The 25,415-nt window shown below is 41.4% G+C and overlaps 1 protein-coding gene across 3 annotated transcripts in view; it reads right to left on the bottom strand.

The window, feature by feature from the left end:
- Positions 1-25,415, bottom strand: part of LOC119729603 (dynein heavy chain 6, axonemal-like) — a 75,355-nt gene that overhangs the window by 31,199 nt on the left and 18,741 nt on the right. For all 3 annotated transcript variants that reach the window (XM_038202232.1, XM_038202233.1, XM_038202235.1), the window contains exons 19-42: positions 24,450-24,662; positions 23,417-23,734; positions 22,765-22,937; positions 21,404-21,567; positions 19,678-20,015; positions 18,390-18,671; positions 17,640-17,939; positions 16,353-16,506; positions 15,438-15,709; positions 14,598-14,810; positions 13,721-13,906; positions 12,445-12,641; positions 11,659-11,842; positions 10,602-10,823; positions 9,521-9,742; positions 7,608-7,755; positions 6,384-6,541; positions 5,484-5,615; positions 4,626-4,797; positions 3,030-3,325; positions 2,741-2,820; positions 1,771-2,002; positions 758-1,126; positions 52-206 (exon numbers count right to left, since the gene is read on the bottom strand). In XM_038202232.1, coding sequence (XP_038058160.1) covers positions 52-206; positions 758-1,126; positions 1,771-2,002; positions 2,741-2,820; positions 3,030-3,325; positions 4,626-4,797; positions 5,484-5,615; positions 6,384-6,541; positions 7,608-7,755; positions 9,521-9,742; positions 10,602-10,823; positions 11,659-11,842; positions 12,445-12,641; positions 13,721-13,906; positions 14,598-14,810; positions 15,438-15,709; positions 16,353-16,506; positions 17,640-17,939; positions 18,390-18,671; positions 19,678-20,015; positions 21,404-21,567; positions 22,765-22,937; positions 23,417-23,734; positions 24,450-24,662 — 5,180 coding nt within the window. The remainder of the gene's footprint in view (positions 1-51; positions 207-757; positions 1,127-1,770; positions 2,003-2,740; positions 2,821-3,029; positions 3,326-4,625; positions 4,798-5,483; positions 5,616-6,383; positions 6,542-7,607; positions 7,756-9,520; positions 9,743-10,601; positions 10,824-11,658; positions 11,843-12,444; positions 12,642-13,720; positions 13,907-14,597; positions 14,811-15,437; positions 15,710-16,352; positions 16,507-17,639; positions 17,940-18,389; positions 18,672-19,677; positions 20,016-21,403; positions 21,568-22,764; positions 22,938-23,416; positions 23,735-24,449; positions 24,663-25,415) is intronic.

Raw genomic sequence — 25,415 nt, 5'->3', positions numbered from 1 at the left:
ACAAGCTCCTTAGGTCAGATAAAATGTCAGCTTTTATGCTGCACGACTCACTTTCTCTTCTCAGACAGCATAGAGAGATACAAGTTGATCAGTTCCAGGTAGCTGGTGGGTGTGGTGTAGTATCGGCGGCGCAGCTCGGAGTAGAAACGTTCTGCCATGGTGCTGACGCTGGTGTGGATCTCCACGCACATCTCAGCAATCTTACCCTGAAAATACGACAGGAATATAGGAAAATCACCAAAATGATGTCCATAATTCCATCTTCAATCGCACGGTGAAATTTGGAAGCTACACAATGGTTGTAAAAAAGAACTCTGTTTAAAAAAAAAAAAACACCACTGATTATACAAAATTTATCATGTTAACAGTGATCTAAAGTAGCAAAGGATCCTTAGAAATTTTACATATCTTGAGTTGTACCAACTTGAAAGTCTGATCAGGAAACAAATTTCAGAAAAAAAACAGCAAAATTTTGAGAAAAGAGTTACAGGAATTTGTCAGATTTTTTTTTCTGAAAAGGGAGAAAATTTCATTTCAAAGAAAATGAGAAATGGACTCCAGTGTCAAATTCTGACATAATTTCAGCGCCTGTAGGCACAGGATGCTTCGTTACATTAGGAACACATGGACAAAAGACAACATTTCTTGCTAACCTGTGTAATAATCTAAACCATAAGTTTGTTTTCTCGTACAGTTAGCAGTGATTCCCAGCTTAGAGATGGGAAATTGAAAGGGGAATAGTATCTAACTTCCATACCTTCATGCCTTCAGCACCCAGATCAACGTTCTCAAAGAACGTCTCAGAGACGGACAGCAACGCCTCGCGCGGCCACTCAGTGAACCAGTCGATGGTGCAGCAGTTGACCAACGAAGGGAACATGCGGCAGCGAGAGCGGAAGGCGTCGCCCACGGGGCTCATGCACAGCACGATGTGAAGGTTCTGCCGGACACGGTTGATGAAGAAGTTGAAGATCTCGTCTCGGTTGCCCTCGGGGATGCCCGCTTCCTTGGCGGCCGGCCGGCAACCGATGACGACGCGCTCGTACTCGTCCGCCTCGAAGAGGTTGGGCACCTCGCCGGAGTTCAGGATGTTGTTGATGTCCTCGAGGAACCCCTCAACTACAATCTAGGGGTGCAGAGCAAAGCAAATCATGACTTATCTGGTGAGATTGGTAAATAATCTAATCTTTCATATTCATTCTAATGCTTTAACTTGTCACAATTTTGACACACACAAAAAACATCTCAGTACGAACTGTGTATTAAAACCTTGAGAACCTCGGCCGCTCCAAAACCCCAAGGATCATACAAAACAATATCTTATAAGTAGAACAATGATGAAGCAACTTTATGTAACATATTGTATAAATAAAAGAACAGCCTAAATCGACTTTCTTACTCTTTCATTATTGCCGTTTTGCTTCCTCGTTGTTTTTAGCTAAAGACAATTCAAAGATCTTCCTTACATAGAACAAAAAGTGCCACAACCGTTAAATTAAAGACTTTCTAAAAACTTTTAGTTTTTGGTCCTCCAAAGTTTATTTATCTATTTATTTTTTTGTCTGAAACTTTTTCAGTCTAGAATCTTTTTGCTACTTATGTGTTTTGTTTTCTTGTTTGTTCTGTGTGGGGAATACATTCTGTACAGAATATGACAACCAAATCATAAAAAAGAAGATGTAATTACTTCTTAACTTACATACGACACTACCCTCTTAAAATGTCTTACAAAAGGTGTTTCTTTGGAACATTTTCCCAAAGGAAACCAACCTGTGTATCGGTGAACAGGAAGACGGTGTTCAGGTTCTGGACACCGGCTAACTCGTACAGCTTCTTGAGATCATCATGGAAGGAGGAGTAGTCATAGCCACGAGACAGTTCAATCTGGAAGCATTTGTAGTTGCAGATGTGAGCGGCTAGCCTGGTCAGAGACTGCTTGCCGGTCCCGCCGACGCCTACCAGCAGAGCGTTACCACGCTGCTGTCGTATGATGCGGATAATCCTGTCATTGTCACAAACAAATGAGTTTAGAGTCAACATTTTGAGCCATAGTAATCACAGGGGTGTGAGTGACCACTGATAGAAATAGCTGAAAACAGCTGGAAAAGGTATTTTAAAAAAGCTGAACTTTGGAAATCTCCTATACTTTTGTACACAGCAAGTGAGGGAAAAATCTGAAATCCAAAACAAAAAAACCTGAAATCAGCTTTAAAGCTGAGATTTCACAACCCTGTAATCACCGCTAAATTTTAATACAAGGATTTGCCTTTCAACAACGCAACATCTTTGTGCTCTGTGATTCTGAGAACTAGTGAGAAAAATCTTCACAGGGAGGACTGAAATCTAGACCTTATACTTAAATTTACTTAATTCTTCTAATTTTTTTTTTGAATTTCAATCTCCTGCTTGTATCATGCATTTGACTTTCATAAGCACAGCAGTGAGAGCCTGTTTCAATTCACATCCTGACAAGTTCTGGACACGTTGCGGGTAGATTTCACTTTGTCTGGAAGAAGCTCATTTTTCATTAGAAGATTTTCATTAGCAACCGCTTGACTCAACAAAACTGATAACTTCATTGCGGGAAGATTGCGGGGAAGTTGTTCAGACTCCTGCGACTTATACCCGATACAATGTTCGCAACTGGTCCGGAACTTCTCCTGAATATGAATGGAATTGGGCCCTAAGGTGTTGACCGGACATTTTTTAAGTGCTTAGAAAGAGGAGTAGTCTGACCTACCTTGCAACATGCTGGATTGCATCCACAAAGAACACCAGCTTCATCTCTTTGGAGGATGCCAAGTTGCAGTCGTCCAGGTACTGTGGACAAAAGAAGATGACTCGCAATATTAACCTTACTGAATGAGAAAGTTAATGATTACTCCAAAACAAGGTCGATTATGGTCAACGATTATGTATTGCTCTATCAGTGGAAGGTCAGAGTTTTTCAGTAGCTCTATTCAAAAAAATTTCCAAGCAAGTTCATTTTTCGTTTGACAATTGGAAAAAAGGTAAGAAAATCTACCCACATCTTGCAAGACGTTCTTGAGTTTATTCAAGTCCATGATGTCCTCATACAATCTGTCGTTCTCCTCAGCACCCATCTTCATGAAATCCCCGAAGATGATCGGTTTCTTGACAAAGGTCTCCGGTTCAATGTTCTGACTGAAGTGCTTGCTAGCCATCTCGGCCATGATCTCGTTGAAGTAGGCCTTGTCCTCCAGGTTGATCAGACGGTCGTGGAAGACGCGCTGGCACTCGTGGCAGAAAAGACGGAACATGCCCACGCCGTCACGGATCACGCCCGGGTCGGCCTGCAGTACACCTGCACAATAAGAGGATACGAGTTTGAAAACATCAACACAATTGTGACCTGTTCTGTCAAAATCAGACTTTTCTGGGCATAAGGTCAAAAATGAGATTTTTGCATATTGTTAAAATATGTTCTTTTCCCTTTTAATAGGTGGTTTAATTTTTGAAACCGGTCATTCCTGGGCAGAGTTATGCTATTTTGAAGTTCATTGTGTCGAAAAGTAGAAAACGGAGAAAATGGCCACGAACGTCACAAAACAGTAATTTCTTTATAAACTGATATACCTTATCAAATCATCAAAAAATACTATATTTAGAGTTCAAATTAGGGTTTCAAACTTTTATAGTATATTTTAGACATGTTCAGGATTACAAATATGCAAAAATTTGAAAATCGAAAAAAAATACGGCCAACATTAATTTTTTTTGGCCATATCTCAATTTCAACCTCTGCCCAGAAGTATTGTCATCATCATCATTGTCATCATCATCATTATCACCATCAATGGCCTCATTGTCAAAGATCTAGACTACAGCTCTAGTCAAGACATTCAGATGCAAATATCTGGATCATTTGCTCCTTCTGCATTTTTTTCAATTGATTGTCTGCAATCTACTGTTAAACTGCTAACGTCAACACATTCAGAAGCTTGTACTGGAAGGGAGACGGGGACTATTTATTTTACTTCAAATTAATTCTAATTTACCTGTCACCTTTTTATGCTATCTTATAATCTAATAAAATTTCTAATCTCTTTGTATTTTTGTCAAGTTGTTTTACTGTAATTTTTAACTTCTATTTTAGATTGTGTTTATTTTTCTTGTAGTTTGTTGTTTTTAAGTTTACTTAATTCCAGGGAGAACAGTTCTTTGAAAGCTGATTGGGTTACCCTGGTTAAATAAAACAAAAATAAATAAATAAATTTGTAGCCACAAAATTGCTCAAAATCCTAAGAAGGGTACATAACTAACCTGCAGACGTTAATAGCTCAGCGGATATTATACATTTGGAGAAAACAGAAAACTCATATGCACAAAATTCTGGGTCCTGTAACTGAATTCCGTTGTTAACACACATACATAAGCACACTTTTTTTTACAGCAGCCTGCAATGACTGTTTTCATTGGATCAGAACCATTTCTGGTGAACTAATTTCACAGGGTGTGTGGTACCATCCCTAGCTTCACTTTGACCAAGGTGTTTTCATATCAACTCCGACAGGTGCTTTTCCGATTAATTACCGATGTTCCTAGCCACCTTTAACTTCCAGTTTGGACTTGGAAGTACCCGACACTGAATCATAATTGTTTACCTTGCACGCATTTGGAGAGATCTCTGAGGTTGAAGACGTAGTGAGACTTGGCCGGCGTTGGCAGCAGGTCGGTACTCATGCGACCGTAGATCTCCACGGCCGCGCCCACGATGGCTTCGGCCGTGCCCTTGACGGCTGGTGGGAAGTCGTGCAGGAATCCGTTGATGATAGACTGAAAAAAACAACACACCCAAATTTACCCATTAGAGCCTGTACTGCATTGTATTACATTGTACTTATTCTCGATGAATTCCTGAAACCATAGAGTGGTGGGACAGTTTGGGGCGGTACAGGGAGTAGCAAGCAGATGGTGGGGGGAGGGAGGAAGGATCTTTTGGGTTAACAAATCAATGTGGGATTCTTCAGGGTTTGCAAAGTACAGAAATTGGCCTAGAAACAAACAAACAAATTATTGAGCAAGAATGTTTCGTGATGTGGAATTCACCTCACATTAAACCATCAGCATCTTTAGTACATTGTTTGGAAAGAATGTATTATGCAGACGCCACTTAAGCGGTTGTGCATAAAGTCCATAGAGAATCAAGAAAATTGTCTTAGTATTTCCTAACTAAATTGGAAACGTTTCTAAGTCCCAGATTCTTGTCTTATCATCATTTTTGCAATGACTGACCTTTATTGAGATGATAGGTAAAAGAAAAAAGTGGCGTCAGGTTGCAACACTCTTTCCCATCGTTTTATTGCCTGATGACTCCACAAAGTGCTCAAGCAATTTGGGATAGAACGGCGGTTTTAAATTGGGTGATACGGGGAATAATACCCAAACATTTGAATGATGTATGGGACGGCTTAAAGACAGTCTACTTTGCCATATTCCTTTTATCCCTGTCGTGGACTTACCATGAATATATGCTTAAGGCTGTGGTCCGATGCAGTGGGCACACACAGCATACTGAAATGTCTCATGAGTCGAGGGGTGACCGGGTTACGCCCACCGCCGGGGGGAGCACAAGCTGCCGATAATGTCACATCCTGGGGCCAAAGAAAGTACACAGAGCAATTTGTTTAAAGAGAAGGGATTCACAACATAGTATATCACTTTGCAACTTCATAGCCAATTTATGGAATACAGTTTTCCTGCAGTTAGTCATCTGTCTTTTATCATGTGTGTATGGTGCCAGAAATTCATTTGAGACACCTTAAAAAAAATCATTAGTCTTGGAAGAAATTCATACTTCGAAGTCTCACGTGCTGCCAATGTACTATCTTGGAAATATCTGTTTTAAGTAATTAAATCTGTATAATCTATGACAACCTGACCTCTTTGAGTGTTTTTTTTTCTCAGTATTGTCGTCTCAGGGATTGTGATGTATCAAGAGTCAATCACAAGTCCAGTCACAAGTAAATTGCAAGTCCAGTCACAAGTAAATCACAAGTAAATTGCAAGTCCAGTCACAAGTAAATCGCAAGTCAATCACAAGTCAATCGCAAGTCCTGTCACAAGTCAATCGCAAGTCCAGTCACATGTAAATCGCAAGTCAATCACATGTAAATCGCAAGTCAATCACAAGTCAATCGCAAGTCCAGACAAAATAAATCGCAAGTCAATCACAAGTCCAGTCACAAGTCCAGTAACGGGGGATGAACAAGAACAGAGGAATGCTTTTGTTGCAAAATAGGAAAAGCTTATGAGTCGACTTGGGACTGGACAAACTTGTGAGGACTGGTAGGGAACCTGTTAGGACTTGCGATCCATCCGAAGAACCTCGACTACAACGGCGTCTTTTCATCAAAACTTACATGAATCTCTTTCCAGAAGAGTTTTTCCCGGTCATAGACCCCCCGGAAGTCCTGGTACTGTCTGAGAAGCTCAATGGGTGGCTGGGAGCCGTAGGTGTCCAGCTTAGGCATGTTCAGATCGTCAACGAAAATGATGATACGTTTGCCGGCCGGGGCACCTTGGTTAAAGAAAAAAAGGACAAAATTCAAACTTAATTGGAATACCGACATTTGATTATATTTCGTGTTTAGAGTAACTAGTGCAGTGCCCGTCTAAAATATGCATGTTCGGGAAACGCAAATTGCTTTGCCGCTGGTATAGGTTGCATACTTGCAGAGTTTTGGAGAACTGCTCGTGCAAACAACGCACGCGATTCAATGGTGTTGTTTTCACAGGTTGAACGCACACTTACGTCAAAATTTTTGCCAAGTTTGAAGTTCGACCACCTACAATGGTCGCTCAGTCGACTGCAAAAATAATGTGCCCGTGTACATACGAAAACATGGTATGCAGTGCTATTCACCCATTGATCCATTAGTATTCACCCATACTGGACAGTGTATCGCCCTGCAGTGCACGTGCGCGTGCCCGTCCTTTTTGCATTGTTTGCGTCATATTGAGCACGCGCGCTTTAGCTTAAACATGACGTAAACAATTGAAAAGAACGGCAGTGCGTGCGGGTGTTATGTTCTAAGCTATATACTGCCACGTTTGCCTCAGAAAATACTGCTGTTTGCAGCTTTTGCGAGAACCGCTGGTCCAAACAACTTCAAACTTTGCACTGCACATTCTGTTGTCCCGAAAAATATACCCGCCGATTTTCAACTTCATACGGTGCCCGGTTCTGGAGATAATCGACGGACAGACAGACAGACAGAGATTCCTGGAATTATAGTAAGATGTAAAATGTTGTGACCCTGAACAAGTTGGTCAGTTGTTAAGACCTCTGCACTCAAAAGCAGAGGGTCACAGGTTCGAGTGTCACCCAAGCAATTAATGAATTTTTTTATTTCTAAACTGCAGAAATATTTTGTGTGCTGAATTGCTCAAAATTGCTAAAAACTCATAGTAATTTATCAAGTGCACAATATTGTAAGATAGGCTAGTATTACCCACGAAGTAATTTTTTTAAATCAATATTAGGATTTGGTTGAACAGGGATATGAACCCCCAATGTCCAAAACATTGTGAGGGTGCTCTACCCAGTGAGAATTATTTAATTTTGGGAAGAATGTCTGACTCACCCAAGATGGTCTTGCGTTTCTTCTCCAGTTTCCCCTCGATGATCTCCTGCGTACGGATGCTGGTCGTCTGGGCTGAGAAGTTGATGTAGACAGGGACGTAGTTTACCTTCTCGCTGATACCATCCAACAATCCCCTCGCAATCACAGACTGGAAGTATAGAGGAAAAGAAGAACATGGATTTTGCGACTGTTTTTTTTTCTTTTCTAAAGTCATTTTTTCTTGAAAATCTGTTCTGCTGATTCCAGTACCGAGGCATGTAACAGTCAGGCCACACACAAAAAAAGAGGGAATTTCCAAGACTTCAAAAGACTTTGTGCAATATTTTTTTTCAATTTTTAATGGCAGACATGGCAATTTAACAAAGAGCAATAATCAGTTGATCCGAGGAAAAGTTTATGAATTATGCGTTTCGTGATCACAATTCTGGGTATTTAGTACCGACAGAGAATTTTTGTACTAGCCCTAAGAAACTTTTGTTGCTGGATCTACCATGCAAAAACACCCTCAAAAGTCCCTGCATACTTCAGAAATAAACAACCCTTTTTCTACGAATGTTTCTGCTGTACAGAGTGAAGCTGTTCATTTAGGGTAAACATAGCCTTGATATTTGACCCGGGGTTATGATAAAACCTTTCATATTAAGAGCAGTCAATGTAACAGCCCCAGGAACGTGCATCTCTTTGGCTACGGCTTGCAATTACAGGTGAGCCTTTGAAAGCAGCCACAGCCACAGCCACAGCCACAGCCACTTCCCATAGACACATGTGTTACTGTCAACAATAGCAACAGTAAAAAAAACGATTGTAGCACTTTAATGACTAGCTAAAGAAAAATGTGTGCATAGGCTTTTGTAGCAACAACTACTTCATCAGATGCAATGAAGAAAAACAACTTCAACCAAGGTTTATATACAGTCCAGTGCAATCTAAACAAAGGATGGTAACAAGTCAGTGCTGTAGTGTGACAACAAGCCACGATCTCTATTCAGCCCTCTGCCAACACAGTCCAGTGTAAGGATGATCCTTTGTTCTGCTGCTTCTCTGTCCATCCTAGTTTTGAATACCCTTTGTTGGAGTACACAACTCTTAACTGGCTTAAATTGTGACCAGGGAGATTCAAATGTTCAGCAACAGGTTTCTCTGTGTTTTTATTCCTGATGTCAAACTTGTGGTTATTCATGCGTTGTCTTAGTGTCTGTTCAGTTTGTCCAATGTGTACAGCTGGAGGGCATAGTTGGCAAGTGATGGCATAAATCACTTTGCTCGAGGTGCAACTGAATGAGCCTTTGATGGTATATGTGGCATTGTTAGGTCCAATAATGCTGGTGTTGGAGTCTATGTGCTGGCAAAGTTGGCACCTGGGTTTGTTGCAGGGGGTGGTTCCATTGTTGGTAGGGAGGGTGAGGGCACCTCTGACAATAGCAACGTAATTTGCCACAGCTTTAGCATAAACAATAAGACTTCAGCTCGCCCACTACGCACTACAGTAGTAGGCAGGGTGACCACAAATTCGTATCCTTGTGGAGACTCACACACAATAGGGAACAAAACATTGTAAAGGTCTCCACAGGGCAATTTCTATAGATGAATAGGTCTCCACAAGGTTTTCACGAAATAGATATATGGGTTTTACTCAAAAACTAGGAATTTCCAAGGTGGGTTGATCTGTCGCAAATGGAAGAGTTTTAGAAAAGGGATATTAAGTCCAAATTTCAGCCAAGGAAACTAATTCTGGTTAAAATAAGAGCATTTTGAAACTTCACTTTAAAAATTGAACACTTTACTACACGAGAACAAAGGAATGTCTCCACAAGGATACAAATTTGAGAATGGGTGGTTCTAGGCGTTTCAGTGACCAAAGGGTTAATACACAAATGACACTGCAATAACATGAAGAGAGATATTTCACTAACCTTTCCTACGCCTGTAGTACCGGTGAACAGCACCGACCGGTTCACACTCAGTAGTTTCTCCATGAGGTAGCCAAAACGCACGGTGTCCATGGTGGGTACCAGCATGTCAAAGAACGGCTGCTCCGGGTCGTACTTGAAGGTGGGGATAATCTTCTCCCACATGTCCATGCGCTTGGTGTCAAAGTCAATGTAGCAGCTCCACAGGTCACCGCTGGTATTCAGCTGCGGAAGGTACGGTTACCAGGGAACGAAATGTGATTTCAGGCTTGGCATGTTTGAGAGTAGATATTTGAAGAAGTTTGTAAAATCTTTTAGATGCAGTTTTTTTTTTGGTTTGCTGGTGCTGTTGTACTTTTGACAGATCACAAATTATCACAAGTCCATCACACATCAATAAAAAGTTGTCCAATCCCAAATTAAATCTCAAGCTTTCCAAATGAACTGTGACAAAAGTATACCTTTGTCTTTGTTCATACCCTGTTACTTGTGAACAGACTTGTGATGTACTTGTGACCAGACTTGTGATGTACTTGTGACCAGCCTTGTGAATTACTTGTGACCAGACTTGTGATGTACTTGTGATTGACTTGTGACCGGACTTGTGATTTACATCTGATCAGACTTGTGATTAACTTGTGACCAGACATGTGATTGACTTGTGATGTACTTGTGACCGGACTTGTGATGTACTTGTGACCAGACTTGTGATGTACTTGTGACCAGACTTGTGATGTACTTGTGACCTGCCTTGTGATGTACTTGTGACAGCACTTGTGATGTACTTGTGACCAGACTTGTGATGTACTTGTGACCAGACTTGTGATTTACTTGTGACTAGCCTTATGATGTACTTGTGACCAGACTTGTGATGTACTTGTGATTGACTTGTGACCAGACTTGTGATTTACATCTGACCAGACTTGTGATTGACTTGTGACCAGACTTGTGATTGACTTGTGATGTACTTGTGACCGGACTTGTGATGTACTTGTGACCAAACTTGTGATGTACTTGTGACCAGACTTAACATTGAAATTCTTGTGATCCACTACAAATACCTCGCTTCAACACTTGTCTTTACCTTAGCGTCTCCGTTGTCCTCAAACTGGTTTCTGACGAAGGTGTCGAACAGATCCCAGCAGCCCTCGACTAGGTTCCCACCGATCGACCACAGATAGCAGAAGACGAAGGTGGTGCAGATCAAGGAGTGGAGACGGTTGGTCTCCATCTTGAGGTCAATGCTTCCCTTGAAGACGAGGGCTTCTAGGAGGCAGCAGAGGGTGTTGACCTTGCTGATGTCAACCTAAGAGGGGGCGGAGGAAATAGACACCATAAGAAATTGGACATAAGATATCAGACTGGAAATGCCTGTTGTTGTTTATGCAAAATGTAGAAGTAATGATTCCACTTTATTCTGTCCTAACACAACTTGTGTTTCATTTATCTCTCTGTATAATTATGCATATGATACGATCAGGCTACATGAGTTGTTTGTCGACCCTGGTCAATTTTTTTTATTACAGATTTGAAAAGAGCACAATCTCAGCATTAATGCTGTGAAAACCGCATGCTGATACCATCTTTAGTTCAAAAATTATGGAAGTTGGAACACCAAGAGATATGATGAAGTGATGTGATGAAGTGGCCCTATTTTGGCCTGCATCTCCAAATAAAATAAAAATTCCCAACAAATGACTCATTTAGCTTGATCGCATTACATATGATGGATTCTTGCCGAATTCCAAAGAACACAGCATGTACTGTGACCCAGACAAATTATTTAAAAAAACTCACTGGCTTAATTTTTTTAAGAAAATTACATTTCAAATTTACAATCTTTATCATGTTTGAAATATTAATTATTGAAACAGCTTCAAATTTCATCTGCCTTCAATATTAAACACATGCTTCAGTCTGTCTGTTCTTTGTTGCATGTTAAGACTTACCAAAACACGTAACAAACTAAAAACGCCAATGTGTTAATGTAGTTTACTCAAGAACAGTCTCTTCTTGTGTGAACAACATCATTTATTGCTATCAATTTATAAAAGGAATGACCCAAATGACACAGTTATTCAACTTCAATCACAACTTCTTAACACTACTGTCCCTTTTCTAGATGAAAACCTAGCGCCTACCTGGTTGATGGCCTGGATGCATTTCTTAGTGACAAACTTCAGTCCGTCCTCAACGTAAGTCTGAAACAACTCCAGGATGTAGTTGAAGGTCTCCTCCTTGACTTTTCCCTTGAATTGGGTGATCCAGGTCTGGACGTAAGGCATCCATTTCAGCTCACCGGGATCGATGTACACCATACCGCATCTGGGAAAAACGGAATAAAAGAAGCAAAAATTTAAGACAGAGATCGCAGAACTCAGCTCATTTTTGGACTACGGATTTTATGTTCTTTGATAGACTGTACATACACAATAGGTCTCTCTCAAATGCATCACTTCCTACAGTTTGCCAAGTGCATTGGAATTTTGGGCATCAAATTTTCATGACGCACATCAGCTGTGCTGTATTTTGAAGAAATTTTGCGCATATTTAGAACACTTTTAGCACACTGCGCGTACTCACACCTGATGGCGTTAAACATGCATTTGTAATTTACCTACGAAAAAGGCTATCTATGAGAGGGGTCAAAAGACGGCGCGTCGTGACCACTCATAAGAGGTCCATATATGCGAAACACATTGAGTGAGAGAACTGGTTCAAGCACACAAGGCACAAAGTATCGTCTTCACCTCAACACCAGACCTACCGCAGTTATGTGTTTGAGTCCTGCCCACCCCCATCCAAATGATAACTTCATTTCTCAAAGATTCTGGAAATGAAATGAATTCCTGATACCACGGATACCTGACGCCAAGGATTTTCTAACTTTTATCCCTGCATTCTGAGGTAGAATTCTTGGGTCATACCTGCTGACGGTAGCCGGGGAGGCCACGGCCAGATCCTGGACCTCAAAGACCATGTGGATGGAATTGGACAGCTTGATACGTTCACTGTTGGCCAGGCACAACATCTTGTTGTCGTCAAGTACGGTGTTCATGTTCTCGATCCACAGAGCGTCGACGGGACCGTCGCATATGATCCACTTGTGGTCGTCGGTAGTTTCCTTCAGAACAAAATTGTCAAGTTTTTTTATAATCCATGCCCTCCCAGGTTTTCAACATTTATACGGGAGGTGTTGAAAGATTTTGTAGGATTGAGGAAGGTAGAGTTTAGCCACTATTACTTTACATGGGGCTTGATGCACCTTGAAACTTGGTAGGTACAAAGAGTGTGCCATTGGGTTCCTGAACAGTGGAGGATTTTGTAGGATTTAGAAATGTAGAGTTTAGCCACTATTCTGTACATGGGCTTAATGCACCTTGAAACTTGGTAGGTACAAAGAGTGTGACATTGGGTGCCTGCAAAGTGGAGGATTTTGTAGGATTGAGAAAGGTAGAGTTCAGCTACTATTACTTTGCATGGGGCTTGATGCACCTGAAACTTGGTAGGTACAAAGAGTGTGCCGCATGGTTCCTGCACAGTGGAGGATTTTGTGGGATTGAAGAAGGTAGAGCCCAGCCACTATTAATCTACATAGCTCTTGATACCTCTTGAAAGTTGAAGTGCAAAGAATTTGTCATTGGGCACTTGCACAGTTGTGGATTTTTTACACTTCGGTTATGCTCCTGACCAGAAAAATTCTTCAGAGTTAATTTTCTTTTGTTGGTATTCGGAGTGCAACAAGGCACCAAGGATTTCCTTAAAGAGGTTTACACACTAATAAATGGATTAAAAAAATGTGTGTAGAAAAAAAATGCAAAGGAAATTTTGAACTCTTTTCTTCTGTGTGGCTTGCCATGTAGGTAAAAATATACCATTACAGCATTTGTAGCTCTAAATCGATAGTCGAATGAAGCTAGCATGTAAGCAGTAGAGTAAGGCATCAGAATAACACGGCTATGGCTTGCGACTACACATGCGGCTATGGGAAGCCACTGAAGCCACTTCCCATAGCCACGTGTGCTACTGCTAGCCCTAGCCAAGTCATTCACACACAGCTTAAGAGGCAACCGTTTATCGTTATAACTGCATTCGCACAAGGGCACTCAGGAATATATATATAAGCGTGATACTTTGTAACAAAAGGTTTTACAGATGCAATTTTTTTTTTTGAAAAATGGAAATTTGTATAAATTGACTTACGGCTGAGGTAACACGGACGATGGTAGCCATCAACCCATCTTGCCATTCCAAGGTCAGTTTGTTGACCTCTCCGTACAGCTCGCCCATGGACACGGCCTTGGGGTTCAATACGTAGGTCTTAACTGGCTGGTAGTATGGGCTGTCCTCGCCAGCCTTGTGAAGCTCAGTTAAAGCTTGCTGCAAAATCTGGAAAATAGAATAATATTGAATATTATTTATTGAATCTACTACTCCCAATACCGCCCCAAAGTGCCCTGCCTGTTACTCCTTGTACTGCCCCAAACTGCCCAAGCACTGTCGGGTGAGGAGTAAATACAATGTAATAAAATGCAATTATGGGCCAAGGACCGCCTCCTATACTGTTTTTTTGGGTAGCATTTTGGAAATAATGAATATGTATGAATGAATACATTAAGTGGAAAGTCATTATACCAAACACCGCTGTACCCAAAATTTGGGTAATGTCAGCAGAAGAGCGACACGTGGCTATTATTTCCCCATCGAATAGAAGGGGAAAGCCACCCATTGCTGTAGTAAGCTAAAAAATGTGTAACTACATAATTCAATAGTTGGCACATGTTCAAAGTCGTCTTTCAGTAACTACCAGGGCATGCAGGGTGAAGTTCTGAAGGGCGTTGTTTATTAAAAAGTGAGTACTGGAGCACCGGCAGCTTCAAATCGCTACACTGTACAATCGCTGTTATGAACAATTTCTGTGGATCCCACGATGTTCGTTATAGCGGCGTTCCACTGTACATTTGACAAGCAGTAACCTGTATTCGCCAGACCAAACTTGTCGGTGCTTTTATTCTAAATTTCTGTGCCTAGAAGATCTATAAAATAAGTCCTCAAAAGCTACGCAGTCTGGGTAACCTACCTCATACGTGGTCGTCTTTCCACCACCGGTCGGCCCCACCAACATGACGCCATGACGTACAATCATCGTCTCGTATAACTGGATGACTTTCTTGACGATACAGTCCTCGGGTTGTAGGCCCTTATCTATCAAGGCTTGAACGATGAAGGTCTGCAAGGTGCCGTAGTCGTGCTCCGGGAGGACACAGCCGGGGAAGAGATCCGACAAGATGCCCTGGTGAGATAAAGTCAAACATCGTTACTTACTCTTGGGATATTATGAGATGTGAATCAAGAACAATATTGAGTAAACTCAGTAAATTTATTTTAGAAGACAACTGGAAACAAGCAAGGTAAAAACCAACTTTGGAAGGCATCGAAAGGCCGGTTCATTTTCGGCACAAAAGCGAACGTGCCTGCGTGTGGTACATGGCTCAGATGTGCCCCCAAACAGCCAAAAGTAACATCTTTCTAAACCAAACTTTTAAATGGTATTCTACTGTCAACAATTTGAAAGATTTAAAAACTCGCAAGCGCCCTTCAACGTAGAGCTACAATCACATCAAATAAAAAAAAACAGCATTCCTTACTAAGGCCTTCAAATTGCAATAGTGCTATATTTGTTAATTCAACATTAAAGGGATAGTTCAAAAAAATTAATTTTAAATCTATTTGAGTTACTTCAGAATGGTTTCCAATATTCAAGCACTGTCTCCATTTTGTAAGTTTCTAATCTTCTCTTTCAAGCTTTAATCCAGCATTAAATTTACCACAGAATTACCAGACTTTAAACTAAACATGTTATTTCCTCTCCCCAGAAAAGATTCAATCCAACCCTGGATCATATCCCTCAGAAGCTTACCCCAAACAGAACAGCATCATCAGCCAGAAACTTGGGCAGGTTGCTGTCCCGAAGAGCCCTGATCAGCACAATGTCTTCCCCTAGATCCGGGTTGCCTCGTTTCAAGGCCCCGGCCATCACCAGGACAGACTTGACGGCACGCATGCCAAAGTCGTAGTGATCCTGCTGGGACAGCTGCTCGCTGCACAGCTTGTACATCTGGGTCATCTTGCGGGCTAGGTTCTTGGAGGACTCGAAACCCTCCGAGTACAGGATGACCTCGGCGATCAAGGCTGCAGGAAGAATTTTTGAATTTTACTTGGTTTCTCTTTCAATTGTGACCTCACAAACAGTCATTTTATTTTTTTCACGCTTTGAAAGAATCATAAGAAAGTAACAATGTTTTTGCCTTGTTAAAAAAAACGGGCTAATTCTACTCATGTTTCGTAAACATTATAATGTAATGTTCATTGTGAAAAATTAAGTTTGAGTTTGTTTCTATCATTTATAAGTACAGATCACTGAAGCTAAGGTCCCGTTTATACTGCATGTATATTTAAGTGCAAAGTGAATTCATTCGAGAAAAAAAGGAACCCAGCAATGTCCTAAAAGTTATTGACATCTTAAAAATTGCTAAGATTTGCTTCTAGTTACAAACTGACCCTTAAAAACTCAGTCATAATTTGCTGTTATTCTAACATTTCAACTGCACGTCCTGTTACTTTTCCCACAATTATTTTTGAAGATTGGGGACACAATATTATTTTTCAGCAACATAGACAACAAGCAGTTTTACTCATTTGAAAACAATATTTTAATGGCCTGCACAAAAAAGTATTTCATTTCTGTTCATCCTCTCTAATTGCTTATATGATGGCGCCCTCTAGCGGTTGTGCACAGGTCCAATGAACACTCTCCCGATTGATAAGAACTCACCGTAATCAGGCACCATCATGGCAATGGGTCTAAACAGAGCTTTCAGGTTATCGGGGAGTTCGGTACGGCCGGCGTAGCCAGGATTCATGGTGATGAAGGCTGCACAGGATGACACTAGCTTGATCTCGCGCCCCTCAAACATGAACCGGGACAGCTGAAAGAGAAGAATAGGTTTCGGAATACTAGTTAGTTTTTTGTTTTAAATAAGTTGAGAGCCATGTCAGTGATTCCGAGAGCAGCCTGGTTTTGTCATTGGACATCACATATAAAAAGTGACAGTGTTAAATGTTTTTAACTAAATCGTCAACAAGATGAAAATTATACTGACACAACTATCTGACTTTTTTAATATTACTCCCAGCAATGTAGTAATCATACTGGAACTCAAGACCTTTGTTTCTAAGCTCAAGTACAGCAGTTTGGTTGTAGACACACTGGAGTACATGCATACTGAAATTTGTATTCTTGTGGAGACATTTCTTTGTTCTCGTGTAGTAAAGTTTTCGAGTTTGAAAGAGAAGTTTGAAAATGCTCTTATTTTAACCAGAATTAATTTCCTTGGCTGAAATTCGGACTTAATATCCCTTTTCTAAAACTCTTCCATTTGCGACGGATTAACCCACCTTGGAAATTCCTAGTTTTTGAGTAAAATCCATATATCTATTTCGTGAAAATCTTGTGGAGACGTATTCATCTATAGAAATTGCCCTGTGAAGACGTATACAATCTTTTGTTCCCTATTGTGTGCACGTCTCCAGAGGGCACGGTGTATATTTTCATAAACACTTACATGTAATTACTTTGATTTTGTGTGGAATTGGTTGGTCTAGTGCTTTAAGACCCTTAGAGAAAGACACAAAACAATGTCTGGTAAAGGGCAAGTCCAAGAAACGGTCCCCTTTTTGTCCCAAACGTAACGCCATGTTTTCTTTAATTACATAATCATCGCAAAGACTATAAATGATATAAACATTCTTCATAGCGTGCGCAAATTCTTGGACTTGCCCTCAACACACCACAGGATCAGCATTCAAGTTTACAAAAAAAGGGAACAAAATCTTTCCATTGTGCAAATTTCCAATAGTAAAATGAAAAGAATATAAGAATTATAATAGTAAAATGAGAAGTCATTCATTCTTTTCATTTCACTATTACAAATTTACAGAATGAAAAGATTTAATTGGTGGTAAAACAAGCCTATACACATTTGAAGAAAAAAAGTTTAATAAAATGAATCTTGTGTTAGCAGAAATAGTTTTAAAAATAGTGATAGACTACAGTAATTACCTTCGCAGCCTTTGCGTTTCTGATTGTAATCAGCTGCTGCGCGATGACAGACAACACCTCAATATCGATACGATTGAACTCATCAAAGCAACACCAGGCGCCGGATTGCGCCAGACCAGAGAAGAACCGTCCCATCATCTTGTAGTCCAGGCCGTCGGAGCAGTTGAAGACCACGCACTGCTTGGCCAGACCCTTGGCCAGATCCTTAGTGGTCTCGGTCTTGCCGGTACCCGCCGGGCCGGCCGGTGCCCCGCCTAGGTCGAGCTGGAGGGCTCCCATCAGGCATAGGTAACAACGATCCTGGAATAAAGGTTAAGGATTGACTTCAGGACATAACATGACAAATCGTGGGAGGTATCAAGAATATATTTGTCAATATCTTTGTTCAAGGGGCGCTAGTCAGAGAGGAAACGGCTTTTTATTAAACAAAGATATTGAACAAAGAATTGGGGAGCTGCCAACACAGGGCTGGATAGCTCAGTTGGTAGAGCACCGGAACGGCAATCTTGTTCAACTTTTCAAAATTATTTATAAGTAAGATTTGAGGCTTTGCATGAAACACCATGTGTGAATAATTTCTCAACTAAGAGAATGGTTCTGAAAAAAAACCAGAAGTGTAAACTCCACGTTCCGGTCAGCATGCTCTGACCATCTTCAGGAAAATTATTTGCGTTAGATCCTCGGTATAGTTTCAGTGAAAGTCATTTCTGAGGTCTTATCCAAAGAGTGAAGGCTCTCTCCTCGACTTACTGTCAGTGGCGTGATGACCAGACGTGCTGACGCTCCCAGGTACTCATAGCCGTACACGTACTGCGACGTGGACATGCGCACCACGCAGTTATCCAGCTCCAAGTCCCAGTAGTAACGCATCTGTTTCACCCACTCGAAGCTGTTGGAGGTGTCTACGCCATTCTTGACCATGCTGGTGATGATGTCACGGGCGTGGACGCTGACGGTGATCAGAGCGCACAGGATGTTGCGGACCAGTTTGGTCAGGTTGCCACGCACCATGGCTGCGAGTCGGTTCAGGCTCTGGGGGAATGAAATCATAAAAGGGTGAAGTTTGATTATGTAACGGAGGGATGTGTATTTGTTTCTTGTGCGGATGTCTGTGTGACAGGACTCTTAAAGTTGGTATATACGTGCTTTTTCAAAATTTCAATTTTCTTTTCCAAACAAAATTTAAAGGATTATAACGTCCTGCAACAAATGAGTTTGCTTTTTTATTTTTGCAGGCCTTTATACAGCTTTAAAAACTGGTTTTAAATGGCGCACTCCAGTTCAGAAATTGCGCACACTATTTAGAACGAATTAGGAGCTCTCAATTCAAAAGTTGAAATTAATTAATTGATTACTTGTTGCGGGCTGATTTTTTCGTGCCATGTCTCATTGGAAAGCTCATTACTAATGTAATACTAGAAAATTATCAATTCAATTTAAAAAACTATTTTTCAGGGTGCCACACCCAAAAAGCACGTATACGCAAACTTTAAAATTTGATTTGGGGGGGGGGGGGTCTTAATTCCGGACTTGTTAGACGAAGAACAAAAAGAGGCCTTTATTCCACCTAAAGTGACCAAGTGCCCAATTACTGGGCAAGCTATGAAATGACTTCTTTAAAAATAAGATAAACTCATATTTTTTAAAGTAATTTGATTCTTTGCATTTTTGTACATATTCAATATTAACTTAACAGTATGCGTTATTGTTAACAGAAACAAATGGTTTCTCCGGGTTTATTCTCTGAGCTTTTCCTTCCAGTGAAAAAAACCTGACACTGTTCCCCAAAGTTTAAAGGATTCCTAGCCACATTGTTCAGAAGCTTATGTTTTACTTTACACTGATAAGGGAAAAGGCAAAACTGCAATTCCTCTTAGAAGCAATGGACTGATCAGGAATTGGTCATAAGCCCCTCCCACCTGTGTACATTTCTGTGTTTGACTGAGCTACCATGGTCAGCTGACCAAAAGACCGTGACCTAATTGGTTAATGCCACTGCTTGATTGACAGACAAGAAGTTCTGTTCCTGTTAACACACCTCAAAGTTCTTGACTTCAAACTCCTTCATGGTCTCGATCCGGTCGCAGTCCCCGTCCAGAATCTCAATCACGTCCCGACACCACATGGTCTGGGCCACCGTCAGCACCACCTGGGAGGCGTGCTGGGTCACCCACTCCTCCAGGGGGCGCTGTTCAAAGTCGGACAACGCCGCTTTGGTCAGCCGGCGCAGTGAGCTGACCATGGCTTCCTCCACCTTGCCCAGCCAGTCTTCCACGTTGCCTCGGGCCTTCAGGCCCTTGCCCAGGATGACCTTCTCGTCTTCGGGGGAGATCATCGCGATGATGTCGTTGGTGGACGTCTTCACGGCCTCGGCTTCTGCATTATGCAAATATATGCAAAACTATTCATGAATATTCAGTGTGTAGAAATCTATTGATCCATCTTTTATCTATTTAAGACTCCCCTCATTAGACTTTAGGCATCTGATGTTTGTAAGATAATAATAATGGAAACTTCAGGTTAACACCTCGGATTCTTCTAAAAACTACATTTTCTACAACTTCTTCAACAAGTCAGTTTTGTCTTCTTCAAGTTTATAATGATACAGGATTTTCTCCACCCAATGAACCAATGTTGACCCAAAGTCCAAAAAAAAATGACTGGAGCTTTAAGAAGAATGACAGAAATGAAATACTTCTACATTCATGCTTAACCCTAAAAGGGCCGGGGGGGGGGCGGAATCCGCCCCCCCCCTCAACATTTTCCGCGATAGCTTCTAAAAAAATTTTTTTCGCGACCCGAGCTGTTATGACTTTTTAGCCTCGAGCTTTGCGCATCTTTTGATACCAAAAACATAAAAATCGGACCACGGGTTAGCCTGTAGCGAAAAATTTTCCGGCGCTACGCGCCGTAAAAACTGAATTTTCGCATATATGTCGTGTACACCGAGCAGAATTGCCATTCATACATATGAATAATTAATTAGCCATAACTCCAAAACCCTTTGACCTATAGTCATGAAATTTCTTGGGCATGTTTAGGAAGAGTTGCTCTATGCATGTGCTGAGTTTCAAAATTTTTCGTCGCTCGATGGCCGAGATCTTAGGGGGGGGCGGAATCCGCCCCCCCCCGGCTGAGAGATGGTCAAAATAACCCGGCCCCTTTAGGGTTAAGCATTCTTGAATATAACTACTAAAGGAATATTAGTTGACAAATCAACAGATACCACAATCCATAGAAAGAGGTGTGGCGCAAATTTCACAATGATTTATGTGGAAATTGTTTTCAGGTTAATGTGAATGTATGTGAATGTTTAAGAGGTATGTCAAACTTATTAAAGTAAATATCAGCACCAGTGTCTATAAGGCCCAAAAAAAAGTCTCCGGTTTCTGGTATGGAGCTTGCCCAAAAAGTGGTGCGGCAACGCGGCTTTTTTTTTTTTTTACCTGTTTTTTTTTTGCTTCAAATGTCGGCTGATGACTGTAAATGGTGCTCGACTAAACTTAGTGCAAATATATGGGAGTCCAGAGAGGCCACACAAAGCTTATTCTCGATCATAACCCCATCTAAAAACACGTTAAAACTGTGCAGCAGCAGGATTCCAGTCAAACCAGTGAGTTTGGCGGTTTTGAGACATCATCTTTTATTGAAAAAAAAACTTTTTCATTTTGCCGACGCACATGGCTACGGCGACGCGCGCGCATACCAGAAACCAGAGACTTTTTTTTTTGGCCTAAGATGCTAAAAAGCAAGCCAACCCTTACCCTTGTCTCCTGAGGGTGATGTTTTTCCGTCGGTAGCGCCCACCGTTCCAAACTCCAGTTTTGCGATGGCGTCAAAGCACTTCCTGAGATGAGGCTGGACGGCGTGAGGATTGCGCGTCTGTGACAAGATCTCCAGCAACTCATCATTAGACAAGAAGTAAAACCTGCCCATGGAGAGAAAAATCGTTACTGTTAAGACAGTCCACACACTCGGTAACAGGCATTCTGATTTTTTCCACTGGCATTCCTGGTTAAGACCATTAATTTCTTTATTTGGGGAGGGGGGCGTTAATTTTTTTTTTAAAGGGAATGTACAACATTTGCTTTTGCTGCAATTTTCAGAAATAAATGGATTTGGAGGATTAGCATGTTATAGCAAATATTGTTAAAATGACTTTTTTTTTCACATTTTGGGCTGGTAGCTGCTGGAAAAACCAAGAAAACCAATCACGTTCTTGCAGTCTGGTTCCCTGACCCACTCACGATGAAACAGAGCAATTTATAGACTTTGGGAAATTGTAAGGTCAGAGAATCAGTCTAGCAGGCTTGTACCCCTTCACATGTGTGTAATCAATTGCAAAGAAAATGCAGAATAACTAATTATGAAAAGTCAGAGCAGTTTGTTAAAAATAGCCAGTTTTCTTGAAAATGTCAGCACACCAGAAGCCACGATATTACAGGATGCTTTAGACTGTCATTCTCTAACAATCAAGTAAGGTATTTCGTGATAATTTGATAATTTCGTTTCGTGATGTTTACAAATGTTGTATCTTCCCTTTAAGGTGACGTAGTTTTTATGACAAATTGGAAAGTAAAACATCTGAAGAGAAATCCATGTGTTGGGTTTAAGTTCTATTTTGACTACAAGAAACTTAACAATAGAAGCGATTAGAAAAAAAAATGGAAAAGAAGTTGGAATTCTTATGGATGAGAATTGCTTACGTGAAATATTTCAGAATTCACGTGTAACCATTCGACAGTATAAGAAAAATGTTCTTTTTTTTTTTGCTGTAATCTGGTCCGTTTACAAGTACCCCCTCACCAGCAAAGAAAGTACAGTTGGGGGTGACCGACCGACACCATCTTGCCTGACTGCAATTTTGCCGTGACGTGCGGCCGTACCACTGCTTGTACATAGTACAAATCCCCTGGTGTATGTGCATCATGCACAAGGAACGCGAAAAACGGTGAGCGTCAACCAGCTACATGTCCCGCCCATGGGACATCGTTGCTAAGTAAAAGGGCGCCCTCTTTCGTTGGCCCACGGAGCCCATATGGTCCATGAGTTATTGACACCATCAGGTTGCACATGGTACTCCAGGGTACACAAAAAATTTCATGGACCACAGTTGCAAACTCACCTGGGGAAGATGCATCTCTTAGACTCCAGGTAAGCCTCCAGACATTTCTGGATCTGGTCCAACAGGGCGTTGTTATTCTTGAAGGTCTCCAGGAGGCCAGGCTGAGTGGCAGCCCGCATGGCTAGTGGGAGGCGGTTGGCCTTACGCATGATCTCCTTCCAAGACTTGTCAACCTACAGCGGGAATAGAATTGGACGTAAGCAAACGATCGCAAGGATTGGAATTGCTTACAAACACCAACTGATTATCCTCTGATCATCATCAAGCACCTGTAAGGAGATTAAACAAACTATATTGAGCATTGGTCAAATTTCATGGGTCTACTTACCAAAAGTTGGAAAATTCTTGCCATCTTGTGATTTTGTGGTAATGGTTAGCACAAATCACATGTTAGTAAAAAAAAAAGGCTTGTCCACACATGAGGATTTTGTGCTTGCATATTTAGTACTGTAAGCACAGAAAAATAAAAAAACGTAGAAATTCCCCCCAAATCAACAAAATTAGAACCTATTCTCAAGCTAGTCACCTTCCCCCTTCCCACTTTAATCCACATCATAGAGGTTTTCTCTCTTGACAAATTGGTCCAAGAGTCTACCATCCCCCACCCACACTAACCACTCCCACATCCAACCAGAGCTCAAAAGCCCCATACCTGCATGAACATCTTGGCTTCGGCCGGCAGCTGACGCTGGATATCCGGAGCACTGAAGATGCTCTCCAGGTACAGCCAGTTGCGTTGGCAGGTCAGCCACTCCTCCAGCGTCTCGCTGAAGAGGTTCAGGTTGCGCACCCACTCCTCCACCCTGGGCTTGATGGGCCCCACGTGGCGGGAGCTTGCGATGGTGGAGATGTTGACCTGGCTGTCATCCAGGAGGACCTGGATCTCGTCGGTGCCGCCCAGGATGAAGACGTCCTTGGAGTCACGGTGGGCTAAGACCACAAACTCTGTGGTCTTCCAGGCATCTTCAACCTGCACAAATTGGGTCCAGAGGTACATGACATTTAAGCAAATATTTCATATCCCCGGCAAGGTAAACGATTTAGGGCAAGATCCCTCAAACAAATTTTGAGATTATCAAATCTGACTTTAGAATCTGAAACTAAATATGTTACATGTTCTGTCAAAACCAGATGCATTCGGGCACAGCTTGAAATAGGGATATGTCCACAGAGTTGCTGTGATGTGAAGCTATTCTTTCGACAATTTTCTTGTTTTTGCCACTTTGTAATCCTACATGTGTCTGTAGTATACTGGAAAAGTTGAAGAGCATAATTGTTCCTCTGAAGGAACTTTTTGATTATCTAAAGAGGCGTGTCAGTTCAGGAAATGCACAACTCAAAAAAGTTTGCAGGTCACTTCTCCGTTTTCTTTTGTGACAACAAGAACTTCAAATGAGCATAATCTTAATACGGAAAAAAACTGTTTTTAACACTTGTTCAAAAGCTGCACAGAAGAGTTTGATTTCGACAGAACATTTCACATTTTTCAATAGTTAAGAAATCTTTGGCAAAACAAGAAGTTGAACATTTTTTTTCTTTCAACATTGTTTCTTCAGGATGTTGAATGCAACCCATCCAAGGAAAAAAACCTTGAAGGTCATCATTAAGGGGCTGTTATGGTTATTCACGGATATCCATATTGGAATAGTTAAGGTTCAGTTAAATTTTCTTTTACAGTGATGTACCTTTTTGAGGAGGGTTTCCAGTGCAGCCTCGCTAGACGCTTGGCCCGATACCTCCTCAATCTCTTCAGTATGGCTGAAGGCATCCAAGTTGGTCAGGAGACCCAGGGAGATGGGTTCCTCCGACTTGAGGAGATTGAAGTCTAAGATGTTCTCGATGGCTTCCCAGTGACGCTGCTTCAGGGAGGGGTTGCGCAGGTTGGTGATCACTGGCAACTGTAAGAACAAAAAGGCAACAACTGTTGAAATATTGGTTCCGTTGGTAATTAAACCCAACTTCTTCAAAATATACAGGCACTGTAGCTTGGAAGCCTGAAGAAACTTAGAGGGAGGAGAAATGTCAGGGAAACCAAATAGAACAGGTAGGGACTGAAAACCCAATCTAGATTCTGGATGGGATTCGAACCCAGGTCACAGAGGTGGAAGGTGAGAAAAATATTCCTGCGCCAACATGACCCCCTTGAACTACTAAGCAAGTTGCTTGGATGCAGTTTTGTGTCAGAGATATGAGGACTTTCGTCCTTTCGCAGAGATAAGCAGGAGGTTGTGGGTTCATGTCTTATTTGAGTTAGCTTGTGAAGTTTCTTCTCACAAGCTTTTACGAAAGGCTAGAGTACGTATACAGTGCTTAGTACTATTGACCTATCGCCATTTGTGAGTTAGCCACGCCCCTTAGACAACCCTTTGGAATTTTTGTACACCAAGTTTTGTTTGTCTCAGATGTTGCGCGTTCCCCGTCCATTTGTATATCATGTAAATTGGACAATATTTCACAACCTACGTTGACGCGATTCTACCACGATAGGTCAATTATGTCTGGAAAGGACAAGCCATTTTTCAGTTTCAGTCCATTATGAATCTAAGAAGAGATCAATTATTTACGAATCCATAACTTGCCTTGTAGTAAACTCAGGGCCATATTTGTTGGAGCTGCTCAGCAAAGAAAGTTTGCTAAGCACGGAAATGATT

Source organism: Patiria miniata, unplaced genomic scaffold, assembly GCF_015706575.1.
Source record: "Patiria miniata isolate m_02_andy unplaced genomic scaffold, ASM1570657v1 HiC_scaffold_21, whole genome shotgun sequence".
NCBI lineage: Eukaryota > Metazoa > Echinodermata > Asteroidea > Valvatida > Asterinidae > Patiria > Patiria miniata.
The sequence above is the reverse complement of the archived record's forward strand: the minus strand, read 5'-3'. Positions and strand labels throughout refer to the sequence as shown.